This window comes from Galendromus occidentalis, unplaced genomic scaffold, assembly GCF_000255335.2.
Source record: "Galendromus occidentalis unplaced genomic scaffold, Mocc_1.1 scf7180000077452, whole genome shotgun sequence".
Taxonomy (NCBI): Eukaryota; Metazoa; Arthropoda; class Arachnida; order Mesostigmata; family Phytoseiidae; genus Galendromus; species Galendromus occidentalis.
In genome coordinates this window covers 174,626-190,355 of record NW_003805440.1, presented here as the reverse complement: position 1 = coordinate 190,355, position 15,730 = coordinate 174,626, and the positions used below count along the sequence as shown (strand labels likewise).

The 15,730-nt window shown below is 52.2% G+C and overlaps 1 protein-coding gene across 1 annotated transcript; it reads right to left on the bottom strand.

The window, feature by feature from the left end:
* Window positions 1-383: 383 nt before the first annotated feature.
* Window positions 384-4,915, bottom strand: LOC100909077 (regulator of chromosome condensation). Its single transcript, XM_003743880.2, has 5 exons — window positions 4,792-4,915; window positions 3,290-3,380; window positions 2,006-3,177; window positions 1,127-1,879; window positions 384-950 (listed from the first exon to the last, which is right to left on the bottom strand). The coding sequence occupies exons 1-4, from the start codon at window positions 4,825-4,827 to the stop codon at window positions 1,169-1,171; spliced, it is 2,010 nt and encodes a 669-aa protein (XP_003743928.1). The 5' UTR covers window positions 4,828-4,915; the 3' UTR covers window positions 384-950; window positions 1,127-1,168.
* Between the last annotated feature and the right edge of the window lie 10,815 nt (window positions 4,916-15,730).

Below are 15,730 nucleotides of genomic sequence, written 5' to 3'. Positions count from 1 at the left end.
TAGCCAAGTTGAACAAGTGAGCTGCCCAAGACATGGAGACTTCCGCAATGTGCTCGCTATATATTGGTTCGAAGTTTCTATTCATGATTTGATAAGCATCCATTGAACAGACTGCAGAAGCTTGCTGGCGCAATCGAAGGACGGCATTCGATTGCGACGACTGTTGCATCGAGATCGACGTGGGCAGCCTGCATACGGGAAACGAATCGCAGAGAAATAGTGATGACGACAGCAACTGGAACTCCCCGCCTCCTCACTCGCGCTTCCAACTGTTCGTTTTAGACAGTTCGCGAAGGTCGTTGTGATTTATTTAAGGTATTGTATGTATAGGTATTTGGATTTCTGTCTGACATTCCAACCATGGTTCTCAGTGAATTCATCGGTCCCTTTCCTGATTAGATTCTCCTTCGCATGAATGTATGTATATGTACAATAGAAGAGACTCCCCATAACATGGATTGAAGTGGGATCGATGCTCCTGAGCGTTTGATTCGGAATTCCCGAGGACAAGACAATGCGGCGATCAATCGATCACTTTCCACGGTTCAGACTACAGGAGATGATGAATTTCTACGTAATCTATACTTTCTCCATTCTTGACTACGTCCATTGGGATTCGTTGCATAATCGTCTACATTCCTGATACATGTCTTAAGGTCGTTGAGTGGTTCACATCGGAGCACATCAAAGCGGTTCTTGGGAAATCCGTGGAGCCGGGAAACCGCGAGGGGAATACACGATAGCACGAGCGGTGAGGAGCGTGCGTGATATTAGGAATTTTTGGCTAAAAAAAAGGATTCGATTGCCGGAGTCAGTGGAACTCAACGAAGCAGCTCCATGCTCTGGTAATTCCTTCAGCAATGAAAAGTATATTGGAATGAAGCTGGGGCGGTAATTGGGAGCTCACAGCTCCATCAGATGAGCCGAATTAGTGTACAGCGTCTGAAACCCTGGAAAGACCATAGTCGACATGAGCAGGGGGGGTGCATCTCACCGCCGAAATTATCCAAATCTATCTCGACGACGGTAGCTTGGTACGAGACACAGAGGTCTCGCTTAGGGAACCTCGGCGTGGCCGATTACCGAGGGAAGAATTCCACGGGATGTGAGGAGCGAATTAACTCACATTTTCAGCAGGCAGTGGAGGAGGTTCGTTGGATGTGCGCATTCAATCGGATTTGACAACGCAAAGGGCATGGTTACTGCCGGCACTGACGAAGACGACTTTGTGCTCCCGGAGAGCTTTCGATGTGCAAATAGTGGGAGTGAAAACGTCCATCGTATCCGCATCGTCCCGAGAACCTTGTCCCAGGAGATTCGTGCCCTGACCCCAGGACCAGAGTTGACCTTCCTTGTCCAGAGCGAAACTCGTATGATCACCCGCAGCGATCATGGTGCACTTCTTTTCTAGTTCGGGTATGAGCGTTGGCTTTTTAATATCCGGATCGTTGGCGTCTTTCTTCCCGAGACCAAGTCGTCCGTAGAGAACTCTACCCATCGAGTACACCGAGCCTTCGGCATCCAAAGCGAGCGTGTGTTGTTCGCCTCCAGAGATCTGCTCCCATTTTTTCGCTGGGTCGAAACTCTTTAGCTCCGTCAGGAAGAAAACGAAATTATCTTCCATACTCTTCGCATCCAGTTCGCCCAGCTGACCGTAGTTGTTCAGACCACAGCCCCAGATAGTGCCGTCAGTGCATCGCGCGAAACTATTGTAACGTCCGGCCCAGACGCGATCGAACCTCATCTTCCGCTTCCGCACAGGAACGATCACAGGAGTCAGGAGCGTTTGGCGCGCTCTGCGATTCTCACGACCGCAGTGTGAACTTTTCAGGCGTCCCAAGCGACCCTGTTCCCCGACTCCCATCGAGAAGATGTTCCCCTAAAATAAGCGGCGATCAGGAATTAATGGATACCTCCGAAGGAGTGAGCCTACGATTCCGGCTGACTACGATTCAAATAGATAAGCGATACCAGACGAGGGTCTCCGTTCCCTGAGATGGCTTACCTTGTTGCTCAGCAATAGGGTGTGCTCAGAACCGCAGGCGACATCAACGATTGTTTCCGGAACCTTCAGCTCCGTGGGCTGTTTCAAGGGAGCGTCGCCGTCGGGCTGTATCCCAAACGCTCCGTTGTTGTCTCGATAGCTTCCCCAGATGAAAACTTTAGAGTATTGCGTGATCGCGACCGAATGGATGTTACCGGCGGCCAATTTCGCGACGGGTTCGGACAAGGGCGTGAGTTTGGGTACAAAACAGTCCTCTTCGTTCTCGGTCGGACGTCCCAAGGAGCCATCGTCGTTACATCCGAACGAGAAGATTTCACCTTTTTCCGTCAGGAGTAAAGAATGCATCCCACCGGCCGCACACCGAACAACCTTGCCCGGAACGTCACCGATAGCCACAAATCGACTTTTCCCGTTTTCTCCCTGTTCTCCAATGCCGAGTTGACCGACTTCGCCATCACCGGCGGAGCAGGAAACTGTATTACCCTCAACAGTAGGAGTCTCGATCGTTGGTTTGGGTGGCTTCGATTCCTTGGTGGCGGTAGCTTTAGCGGCCTTGGGGGTTTTTCCGCTTTTCGGCGGGCGTCCCCGACCGCGTTTGACGACTTTCTTGGGTTCCTCGTCCTCGTCTTCTTCGTCTTCATCCTCCGAACCCGCTTCTTCCTTCATCGACGCCTCAGTCTTGGCGGCGCGTTTGTGACCGCTGCGTTTTTCCTCAGTGCTCTCCGGTGGATTGTCCCGAGTGCGCTTCGCTCGACTCGTCGAAGTCTGCACTTCGATCTCTCTAGGCTCCGGTTCTGCCTTCCGTTTTCGGCCTTTCTTCGCCGGTTCGGGTTTTTCTTCCGCCATTTCAACATCTTCTTTTTTCGCTTCAACCCCTCGGTCGTTCTTCGGATCGCCGTCCTCGGTATCCATCGGCTCGTCTTCTTTCGCAACGGCTTTTTCTGAGGGTTTGCTCGCGCTCACCTCTTCCTTCTGAATTTTTGATCCGGACCGGTTTTTGGACTCCTGCGTCGATTCTGTGTTCTTGGGAGGAGTCGGTTCCTTCGGTTTCGATTCGACTACATCCGGCGTTTTCGCTTTGGCTCCGGTAACGGAATTCGTCTCCTGTGTTTCCATGGTGTCACCTCCGTTTCCCGCAGGGGACGGTTTCCGGTGCGAATCTTTAGGTGCATCTTGAAGGAAATACTTCATTGGTGAGAGAGCGCCTGTGATCGTTGAGCCCGAAAGGGGACTCTTTGGAGATGATGGCTCTTCAGCTCGAATATACAGAGAGGCCTTGCTCACCTTTTGGAGGCTCATCTTGTCTCGGGATCGTCTCCTCCTTCTTGGCTTCGACGACTGGTGTTTCGACAGGTTTCGTCTTTGGCTCCGTGGACTGGAAGCGGGAGACAGAACTTGATTTAATATTGTCATTTTCAATACCCATCTTTTTTTTTTGAGGGAGGTCTCCACCATTCGCAATCTCGAAAAGGGAAAGTCCCGAAAGCCTCGCGAGCGAAACCCAAGGGAAGATTCGAGACTCGAATCACGGTCGCAACTCTGCGCGCGCGCGGGCATCGGCAGTTCGAAAAAGGCGCCACTTGAAACCGCGCATGATATGAGATCTGGGAAGCCGTGCCAACCCCACAGCTCGGCGTTCGTGGGGCTATCGCCGCCGCACCGATACGAATTATCATAGAGTAAAAGCCGCAGAGGAGACTTTGTCCGGTATTCTAGATCGAGTTTCTGTGGTGTGCAGTCTCTGCCGCGCGGAGAGGGATGACTTTCGAGGGAGAAGGAAATTCCCCGAGCCGATAGCACTTCGATTCCGGCCACGATGGATGCGCGAGCGGGATGATAGGCGGGCGGCGAAAACGCGGGCAATTCGAGGCCCGACAGTCCTCTCGATGGGTCGCCTTGAGATCCGCTAGCCAAATCGCGACAGGGAGGGCTATACGGTCTTCGGTATTTCTTGTAAAGCGTTGCCCGTGTCGGGGCGCGAAAAACATTTCGGCACTAATTTCCGGCGAGAGAATCGGTTGGGCGCTCACAACTTCATGTGGATGTTGTTTCAACACACTCCGTCAGGTGTACGCGTCAGATCGGATATGGGCCTCATTTGATTGGAGCCAGGCTCATTCTGAAGACGAGTCGGACGAAACTCGGTCCGGACGGCACTTGCCGCGTCGAATCGGGGAAACTCACGAAGAGACGGAGAATCGGGGAGAGCCAATCCATCGCGAAATTTCGTTGTCTCGCCCGACGAACTTTTTGTCACCTCTTGCCGCATCTCTGTCGACTCTCCTCGAGGAGCATTTCACCGGTCTCTCTCGCGAAAAAAATCTCGAAACCAATGGCTGCCCGCTAAGAATGAATGCCAATCGAAATGTATTCGGGACAACAAGTGCCGGAGATTCCCCCGAGCTGGAAGGAATCTCCCCGGGAGTTCGAGAAGGAACGCGGAGATATTCTCGCAGCAAACGTTTTCTCGTCGTCAAACGTTGGCGCGCATCGCCAGCGAGCCCAGTACCGGAGTGAGGGGAACCTCGCTGTTTATAGCGACAGAAGGACAAAGATTGATTTACCCAATCTCTCTGTCCGCCACAATTGAAATGCTCTCAGCGATTGCCGTAAGGCCGCATGACTTCGCATACCGGCACCCGGTGACAGGCTCAGGTCGACGGCGTGTTTCGGGGCTTGGAACATCCCTCGAGCTGGGCGCGCCGGGTGGCAATGCTCGCCGGACCGCTGTCTTCCCTCGACCAGCAATTACGCGACTTCACCGTGAAAATAACAATACCGCTTACCTCCTTCGCCACAATCGTCTCCGGCGGAGTCTGCATTATCGAAATCTTTCAGAACGAGCAGCGAGATCGCAGAAGACACTTCGAGTCAGGTGTCGAACGGTAGCTTGTACGGCTCTCACACACAAACTTTGGCAGGCCGCAGCGCTTCAGGACTAGCAGCAACACACAAACTCTATGAAGCTGTTGATGTTGGACCGATCATCAACGACGACGAGTAGCAGCCAGCAAACACGACAGCAGACTCTACTTGGTGGCCGCCTTCTCTCTTCGTCTCTCACACCACAACAGAACACACAGCGCCGCGCGCCGTGGTCCTGGGGCGCGGTTTTCTCATCCCCATGTCTCCGACTAATCGGTGATTAGTTGATTAGGGTCCGCAATCATGTCTCTGGAAGAACACCCGCCAACTGGCAAAGAACCTTGGCCAGGATGGACGAACTTATAGAGGACAAGAATGAGTGGCTCAACCGGGCTCCGATTCGAGATGGTTCGAGACTGCGGCTCGCGAATCGTTCTTCTTTGACAGATGAATCAGTCCCTGCTTAGCGGGCTATTATACGTATTTCGAGGAAATATGTACTTCGTCCCGTATCCTTGCATGTTCGGAACAGGAATAATATCAACTCTGGTGATTAATACGGTATACGCGCTAGCGAGAAGAGCGCGGACGCCATCAACAGGAATTTTATTCATGGCGGGAGTTGATCAATCGACGAGAGCGTGGGAAATGCTGCTGATGATCTCTGCTTAACATTTTATGCTGCGAAGGCGGTCTCAAAAACTCTTCCTGAGCTTGATTTCGCGGCTCAGGCGATATCCAGGTGTGAGCGTGCCCGGGGCTGGCGCGCTCGATCTCGGGGAGCGATGAGGGAAGAAATAGTTAAGTAGATAGGGTTATCCAACGCATCCTTCGCGCCGCAGTTCGAGCTGTAGGGATATCGAACCTACACGCGAGGTCGGGTTTGCGAGTCCGGTTCAGATGGGAGCGAATCCGAAGGCACTGCCTCCCCTCGTTTGGAGAAGGTAGCGACCTATCCGGGCAAGGGTCTCCCGCTCTCTTTTGACGGAAGGTTGATGAGCCCCCGGGCTCTTCGCACGGTTAGTCGGGAGTTCCAGAAGCTCAAGAGGCGTGCCCGCGATGGAAAACGATGTTGTCGCTGCCGGAGACTCAGGTGATGACATCTTGGTAGCTCTAGGGCCCTTCGTGGTAAAATTCTACGATCCTGACTCCACCAGGTTGCGGAATATAATACTTGGTCGCTTCGCTCCGAGCTCTGGTGAGGCAAGAGGGATCGGACCTCTCAAATTCTCTCCTGAACATTCGGTTGGATACGATACAATTCAGACCGCTCCCTGCGCAGCTCGTCGCTGCATTTGTCGTTTTTATTCTGGGGCTCTCCTTGGCTCGGCTTGATGGATTGAGCCAAATCGGAAAAGTTCTCATTTGTTATTTGTTACTAAAAACCATAATATTATAAGAATCACAAAATTTATTCCGGTAATAGAAAAAGAGAGAGCGTTCAGCGTGGGACCCCACATTCGGATTCGAATCCAAGACCAAGAGCATCTGCTGGTAGTGACCGGAGTTCGAGAGTATCGCGACCGCACGATGTCGAGGCGAGTTGAGCACGGGGGACCTCGAATCTGCATCTCGTTTGGTCATAAAGATGTTCCATCACCGGAAAATTTCCCAAGATTTACCTTTTTAACGATGTCTTTGGTTATTCGGAGTCAACCGGTCGAAGCTCTATTCGCACAAGGAATTATCTAAGCTCTCGGAAAGTATCGAGCTCCTCGAATTCCGTCAACAATTAATTGTGTCGAGCTTTTGCGGGTACACACACCCAGAGTATCAGCAGATGAACTCTGGTAGCGCTCCAGTAAGGCTAACGCGCCAGAGCGGATCGAGCGACTCATGCGCATGTTATGACTTATGACAGCGGAGTAGCGCAGCGCAGATTCCTACTTGCAGCCGTGAACCTGGATGGAATGTCACGAAAAATATACGAACAAGAGACGAGTATGGCTGTTCGTGTTTGCTGGTGGACGAATACCATAATTACGAAGCTTGTGACATGACTACCTATAACCCTGCACTGGGTCATGGAGGTATCAGCCGAAAATCCTCGTTCGAGTCACTTCATTTCGAACATATGGCCTCTTCTCGACAGCTTTCTCGCAGACGTTGCTCTCGGTCGCATTCTCCGGGATCTCGTGCTCGTGGAGTTTCCCCCATTGTTTTCGAGGAGCGAGCTCATGACATTCACGAAATGATTCCCCACAGCGCTCTATCTACTCCAATTCAGTCTTCGCTGTAGAAATTCAAATTCAATCGATACTTCGTCCAAACGGAAGTGGACTCGCCATCCCTACCAGTTATCGCCCTTGGTCAGAAGACATCTCGGGCCCTTGGGGGAACCTGGCCCGGGCGGCACCCTTGAGGAACGACACTCCGAAAATACGGAGCCATCGACCATCGTCATGTCCTGAGAATTCCGCTACAATATAGGACATCGTCGGCGTCGCGGCAAAGCGGGGTTTGTAGCACAGCAGACTTCGTCGATTCCGCGCTTTTTGGGGACCAACTCACTAACCCCTCCAAGGGCTTGGAAAACTCCGAATTCGTGATCCCAACGAGAGTGAATGTTCCCATCCAACCGCCCGGGAACTAGGGTCGTAACGGGACTGCGAATGGAGCGGAGCTCAGCTGAGTGTTTTCCCTTGATTCCTAAGTCATCCCTATTGGAGGCTACAACAGATATCTCTCGGGTGAGCCCCCAACGGGACCGGCAGGCGACGCTATCGAGCTCTGTGAGGTCTCCATCTTCGCTGAATATGTCAAGCTGTCCGCAGCCTGCTTTTCCGCCACAATCACCCCCTCTCTATCAAGAATCAACACACCAGCCCCGGGGCTCCTCGATGCGAACCCTTCCTCGCCCTCCGCCCCTATTATACGCTGCTCCGAGATAATAGCGTCCTCATCACAAGCACATCCGTGATGTTCCGAGTTGAAGGTGGGGCATTCTTCAAATCTGACGATTGCGCGGAGGCCCCGTGATCGTGCTCGTGCCACACTTGAAAAGTCCCGAAATCTCCGCGAACATCGTCCGGCTGATTTCGGTTCTCTTCCGAAAGATGTAGTAGACTCAGTCGTCGTAGCTTGATAACTCCCTCCGTGAATCGGATCTCATCGGTCGCGGACAATTCCTCTCGCTCGATAATGATTGCACATCATCCTTGTCCGTGGCATGAAACCATTGTAGTGCAGACCATGGCTCCAAATCCGTCCATGCGCGCCCTTTTGACGAGAGGAAGGGTTTTCAGACTTTTCGGGTCTCCGAATGCAACTCTCGTTCGCGATCCGCAAGGACCGTACTCCAAGATCAGCTCGGTGGGACGACACAGCCATGGAAACGCAGGAAATACCCCCCATTTGTCCTCGATGCCATCTCTGAGGAGCAGCCGTCTAAATCCGGAGACCCGAGCTCTGAGAAAAGCGGACGACCCTCCGCTTCGATGCGAGCACGGACCGCTCAATTCTTGCCGCATTGACTAGATTTCGATATCCGGCACGTTTTAATATTCGAGCTCCACCGTGGCTACCTTCTCGACGGTCGCTGTTATAGGAGTCCCGGACCGATCCAAGAGACAGAGTGGAGAAATTATCGGATCAGATCAGAGGATGGATTATGATTTGAACAGCATGAAAGCGATATCTTCCGTCTAGTGAGGAGAACCCCGGGAGGGACATCCCGGAAATGGTGCTCTGCTTCACGCTTTGATTTCGCTCGTACAGTAAATCTTTGATGAAATGGATTCGACACGAAATCGTAGGTGAGCGAGAGCTATCGCAAGACGCGAACTGAGTAAATTCTGATACGGTAACCCGCAAAATATCTACACCTAGTTCTTCCAGTGAAGAGTCGCAAGTATACGCGCTCTCTCGAAGAACATCACGAAGAGTGCTGTCAATGAATCTCCCTGCCTGCCTGCTGGCTGCTGTGGTTGAATGGAGAGACGGACGACCAACCGACTCGATGGCCGACTGGTTGGCTCTCGATCTGGCAGAAAAATCGGATTAAAAAATAAGTTGCCAGTGCTGGCTGCGGCCTCTCTGCGCATACGGAATCTCTATCGATGTCTGTCTGCATTGTCATTTGTCGAATGTGCCATCTGTATCTCTTTGCAGCTTCGCTCTATCTCTCTGCGCTGTGGTGTCGTCCACGGAGCTAACCATCTAGTGGCTTCTACGTTCAGCGATTCACCGGGCTCCCAAAGAGATGCCGCGGAGTGGGTCGGCTAATGCTCCGCTCGGAAGCGACTTTCTGAGTTTCGCAAGTCGTTGGAATCTCTGCGTGAGATTCATTCTCGAGATCGCTTCCTGGATTAGCATATCCCGGGCTGGACGTCCGCGTGTCGTTTTTCCTCTCCTCATGACAACCTCGCGCAGAATTTCGCAAAGCTAGGGATCAACAGCTGAGAATGGCTGAATCGGAGGTGCTTCATCGCTGACGAAGAGGACGTGCTGTACATGCTGCACTCTGTCCGAAGTGAATCTGTTTCCCGATTGAGGCGTCACAAGCCGAGGTGTCCATGCGAAGAGATTCACAATGCCATTGTGTCGATGTCGTCTCTATCAGCTCAACTCTAGCCGACAGGAGAAAGCCAGAGAAGCGAAGAAGAAGCTTTGAGAATTTCGACGAGGGGACTCACTCACTACGAGAACATCGATCGCTGCTCGGATTCCTGCATTTGAGGCTCAGATCCGACCTTTTAATTTGATCGGATCGTTATTAAACAAAAAATCGACAGGACTGTCTCAGTGGTCATCTGCTGAGTTTCTGCTGCTCGGGATCGGGGTTTGCACACGGATGCGTCCTGGAACGAACTCTTCTCCGAATCTTCCCAGATAAAGATCATGGAAATTCTGACAGGAATATTTCAGTGGTCTTCCCCAGAGTTTCTGCTGTTCCGAAATAGAGGTTTTCACACGGATGCTCCATCGAACGAATTCTTGTCCGAAGAGCGACGGTCGGTGTCCTCCCGTCCGAATCTCGGGTCTGGAAACGATCGGGGAACGGGTCCGCTTCGGAGTTCAATTACGCAAAGACAAGTTATCGAGAGGGTCACACAAATGAAGCATCTCCGCCAGACATGTAAATGTTCGACGGGAGATACATGCAAGATAATAAAGGATAGCGTCCTGTTTGCTCAAATGTTTACAGTGTGTACACATAGTCGTAGTCGCTTGTTGAATGTTTGTGCAGCTTCTTCAATAAGCTCGTTGATCGTGAGGATGACGACGACGACAACAACGATGATGATGACGATGGTGGTAGCGGTGGTAGTGGAGGTGCTGCTGCCGACGATGATGACGACGATCATCTCCCATGCCGGCATATGGCCCATTGATCAAGTCGTGAACGACGATCCTGATATATGGCTCGCGGCTGCTACCTCATCGTCGGCGGCGGCGGCGTCGTCGTCGCGGTAGTAGTTCCTTCTCCCCCTCGCCTTTCCCAGTCTCCCCATTTTTCTAGCTCTGCCTCCTCAATTCGCGAGGCTAACTCCCAAGGCGGGCGTATGATGTGAGGGGAGGAGGTGATCTGATCATTTGTTGTAATTGACTTCACTCGCCAGCTTGCGAAGCTAATGTCTTCATTCTGCAGTTTCGCCAGTTTGTCCTAACTGTTGTCTGTCGGTCGATCTGTCCGACGATTTCCTTCTCTCTTTCTGGAGCCAGTTAGTCAGCCCGGCACCAACTCGAGCTGGATTGGCGAAACTTTCCTGTCGTTAACACCTCTGCGGCGGAAATTTCGACATCGGAATCGAGGCGATCGATGACATCGCATGCCGATGATTGCTCTACTCTCTACGCTATTCCCACACGAAGATCACTCTGTCTCTTTATTCCGCGCGCAAAACTCGTGTCTGGGTGTCTCCTTCGACGAGCATCGCATCGCTCATCATAATTGATGCTGTCGCGCTTCTTCAAGTCGAACCGACTATTCAAAGAAGTGAACGTCGAGTAAGCGAGGCGGATCCTCTTCAGGAGGAGTTTATTCTCCAAAGGATTGGTCTGGTTCTTCTGAAGGATCTGACTTGGAGGTTCCCTCCTGTGCCTGTCCTCTCGTGGTCCCGGGGCTTATCTTCGGCGGAACCCGTACGTCTCCGTCCATCGGTATACAGCTCGACGTCCTTGGGAAGGATTCTCGCCGCTTCTTCTCCATCACGACACCTGGCTGAGGGAGCCGAAGCAATTCTTGTCGCATTTTCCAATTTTCGTTTGCGCAGCGCTGGGAGATCTACCCAGAGAAACCCTTGTGATCGAAAGCAGCTCCTGCGATATTGTCGTATTGTCCTTCGTTTTTGAATAATTTCAGTTACATCAGGCCACTGTGGGCAGCGGCAAGGCCGACGGTATGGAGCATTTCCGAGCGAGAACACAGAAAGGGCCAGCAGCGAGACCGGCTGGCGGATGGTAGAGAGGCCTGGAATGGACCGACAGATTGACGAACAGACGGACGGATAGACGTAAAAGACGACTGCGTGAGATAGGGGAATAAGGAGAAAGGGCCTACGTCGAGGGCAGCGCGTCTTCGGTGTGTGCTGTTCGCTGGCTGTCCGATGGCGCGACCCGAATGGCGGCCCAGGAGTCTGACTCCGCCTACAGCTGGCATGGGCTGCTGCTGCAGACAGCGCTAAGCCACGCCTCGTCAAGATGGCGCTGGCCGTGAGCTCTGTCTGGATCCACCGACATTATTACTGCGGCTATCCTATCCTATGTAGGGACGACGGGTACTCAGACTCTCGCGATTGGAACTAACCGTCGAGCCTGGCGACCCACACACGTACCAACTATACACACAGCAGTCGGTCGCCTCCAGAATAGCCGTCAGTCAAACAGTCCGTCAGTAATCGATCAGTTCGTCAAGTATCTGAATTCAGTGTATTCTCCAGTAATTGTTCTTCGACATCGTGGACGCGCGGGACAAAGGTCTGTAGGAACTCTTGAGAAATCTAATTTCTAACTCGAGATCCCATGTGGGGGTACCCGGGACTTCTTCCACGAGAATTCGACTGATGATGTCTTCTGCGGTCCGGAAGTTGGACTTGAAGTTTCGGTCGAATACAATAATTATCATTGGCAATCGCTTATTCCATTGTATGACGATCTCGAGATGAGAACCAGGCAAAAAAGTTGATCAAGGGGATGAAACGATTCCGGAATCCCCAGCCGTGTTTTAAATCAGACACTGGGAGTAATTTCGATGTGGGAATTAGCGCGTGGATGGGGAAAAACGATTATACGACAATTGGATGAGACACGTGCTATCGCGTTCATTCCATGAGGTCAGCCAGATTCGCATTCTATCGCTTGCCTCTCGGAATCTTCCTCCGTGACATCGAAGTCCGGTATCGCCTGTTGATTGGGCAATTTGCTCCTTTCTATAGAGGAGGGAAGCTCCCGCAATCTGCTCAGGATCCCGGGAGCTCGGACGAAGCGGGGTACCCTCGATCTACCAGAAAACACGTATGATACCATGGCGGGATCGCATTCGCTATATGAATTCGGCTGCTGCCGATTGTCGTTCCGCCGGACGAGTTGGATCACCATAGCGGAAATGTGTACCACACCAAGGTGGGATGCCCTGGTATGGCGAAAACAGAATTTAACTGGCCTGCTCGGTGGCTGGGTTGAGAGTCGAGCAAAAGAGCAAAAAGTTCGTCCACAATGAGCGTTCATCAAATAGGACCGCGACCGAAAATGCAACAATTGGTGCATTGTCCCGTTCACCTCAACTGAAGGTGTATGAAGCAGAGATGTTTCACGATTGCGATGATGGTGGGGAGCATGCAGAAGTCACCATGCGGGAACGAATGGAACTTTCTCAACTCAGCGCTGGCCGTACCACGTAATTCCTCGCGCTCTCGACCCAGGCAGGGATTCGAGGCTTTACTTGTGAGTTGTGAGGCAGAGAAGCCACTGAGTGAACAATGTTCCGGCGTGAATCTGCGTCGGAGATTCGAGAGTCGCGAGTCGCGAGGCTTTTCCGAGACTCTCGTTGTCCAATTTTACTCCTGGAGAACACGAGGTCCTCGGTCGTCCGATGCGGAGAAAATTACTCATTACTCTTAGACTTATCCGAGCCATCGTCGAATAATGTATGTATTTGGCCGAGTTCGTGGGAGCGACTCCAAAACATGCCGAGAGGCCAGACTAAGCCCTCGATTGGATTATGATTTAGATATTTAGGGGAAGATTTTGGCCGGCTCGAGCAGATGATCCTCGCTTCGTCTGAGATTATGCAAGACTGTTTATATTGCTGAGGACACCCATCTGCCATCAGCCATCCAAACAGTTAGCCGGTCACTCGTCGTAGACTCGGAGGAAGTTGGTGCGATGCTTTTCCGCAAGAATAATGTGCGTCGTTCGCTCTCCTCTTGAAGTTCCCATCGATCCTAGAGCTACGTGCTCTGGAGAAAGAAAACACTGTACTTATTCGATCGCGGAGAATCCGTTCTCCGGTCTGAGGGCGAATATCGACGAGGACCTATCGGGAAACGCTCGTTTGCGCCTCCTCATTATCTTGGCTGAGGAGCATGTCCTGCAGAATCAAAATTGTTCGGAGCCGGATTCAGCACAAGTGGAGAAACTTTCGACCCGTGACCATATAACCGAGGATGCAGCGAATGCATTCGGAGAGTCTGCTGCGATGGCTTTTGTTGTTACAAGATCACAGCCGGGCGTTTAGCGGCCTTTGATTGTTTGATTAGGGACAGAGGAAACGCAGAGACGGATACATAGCTGTGCGTGCTCGGACTTCCTCTATCCCGCGCACAAAGAGGCTGATGCCGTAATCCTCCGCGCAACTGTCACAACCAGTGATCGTGGATCAAATTCCCGTTGCCTCCAGGGGGCTCAGACGAGCAAGGAACAAACCAGCGTGCTGGGGACTGATGTATTCGATGCGGCTCAAGATGATCGTCGTCGCGTCATTCGCAAAGCTTTGACTGCTAGTGACCACGCCGATAGAAATGAAATGATTCCCTGCAACGAGTCTTTACCGGTTCCATAGAAATCAAGCTCGGGCCGCTCCTGAGCTGAAAATTATGCATTATGCCGCTCTTCCACGCAGACATCAACACCCCTCACACTCCGAACGGGTGGATGGTGGGACCATCCCTCTCGGGTGTCATGTACGTGACCTCAGGTGTCGCCACTTGACCCCGGCCTTAAGTGCCACGCATCCATTCTCTTTCTAATAGTCGGCTGTTAACAACGCCCATCTCGTGCTCAACGACCCTGGCAACGGGTGTGATCTGCTGACCGTCCGAAGAATCGGAACCGAGCGAGAACCTTCGCGGCATAGAAGGCTCGGAAACTTCAGCGGATTCCGGAAGATTCGGAAATCCCTGCGCTTTTCCATCGGAGCTACTTCCCGAGTGGACTCAATCGTCGACGGATGGACTAACATATACATATGAGTCTACCGCTCCGACATTCTGGGAGATCGTCCGAGGTCCCCTAGAAGCTCTTCTCGATGTGAATAGATACATACAAGCGATTCAGGGCACGCTACGCTCTCGGGTACAGGGGTCTTTATTATAGAGATGTTGGACAATGTCACGCCGAATTACACCAAGCGGAGGAAGGCTAGGTTACATCTATCACCGGAGTATTGGCGAACCTCCGAACAGCCCATGCAAGCGATGATGCGGCCCAGCTTCCAAGCTGGTTGACTGCCGAACTGACTCGCTGGCTGCAAGACTGGGACTTGGGTTCCCCTTGCGAGCGGACGGACGAGCGAGCGAGCGAACGAACGAACAAACGACGAGACCCATGCTCAGAGAGAGCTACAAATTGCTCTCGATTGGGAGCTACCGTGCTGGTTGAGACACCAGATGGTGCGTATGCAAGGCCGCCCAAACTGCCTTCGAACTGCCATCCTCCTCGATGCATCGTCCTCATCATTCAGATCATTATTATACGGAGCGAGATGACATCCATTGGATCTTCGGCTCGACAACTTCGGAGAGGATATCTTCGCACTCGATATTCTTAAAAAACTCTCACGTCGTAATATTCGGAGAGTAGTCTTGCCTCGATGCCTCAGCGATCCGCGGCGATATCGTACGGAGAGGAAGCGATAAGCGGTAGACGAGAAGCCGGTCGAGCCGATTTTGTCTTCTCCACGTCCAGCTACGAGAAGACGCCCAAAAAAGCGGAACAGAGCGAAATCGGACACTGTGAATGTGTGAGGATGTTCATCTTGTTGTCTGGACGATCGATCATCACCTGATCTCACCTCGCTAGACCACCACCGTAGACGTGCTCACGCATCGGGCTCTTGGTATAATGATCGCGCATCTCAGCACCGCTAGAACGTTTTGAGAATCGATTCTGCTCTAGCTCGGATTCTGGTTGTCACGCCGAGCGTCGGAATTTCATTGCGGGTACTTAACGTCACGAATACCAGACGCTTTTTTTCCTCCTCACTCACCCCAGCGTTCTCTTTCGGACTTTTTCTATCGCCGAGAGAAGTATCAAAGGATATTAAACGGGGAAGCGGCCGCATGCGAAACACACCGAGGCACTCGGGCAAGATCGCGATTCACGAGAAGTTACGTACATGCCACCCGGAATCCTCGGCGCGGGCTCGAGGAAAATCCCTGCCACAAAATTAAGTGCCACCGCTCAGCCGGAGGTTCTTTGTTGTACCGTGGAGCTGGCGACACATTCGGCGGTCTTAGTCCTCGGACGTCATAAATCCTCTCGTGTCGTCAATGAATACATACTGTACGAAGAATGTTCGTCTAGACGCAACTGAAACGACATCCGATGCATTTGGGCGTCGATTTTCTCTTCAGTTATTCCGCTCTCATGAGTACATCCATCCAGACGACGTCTTATGGATCCCGCGGTCTTTTCAGAGGA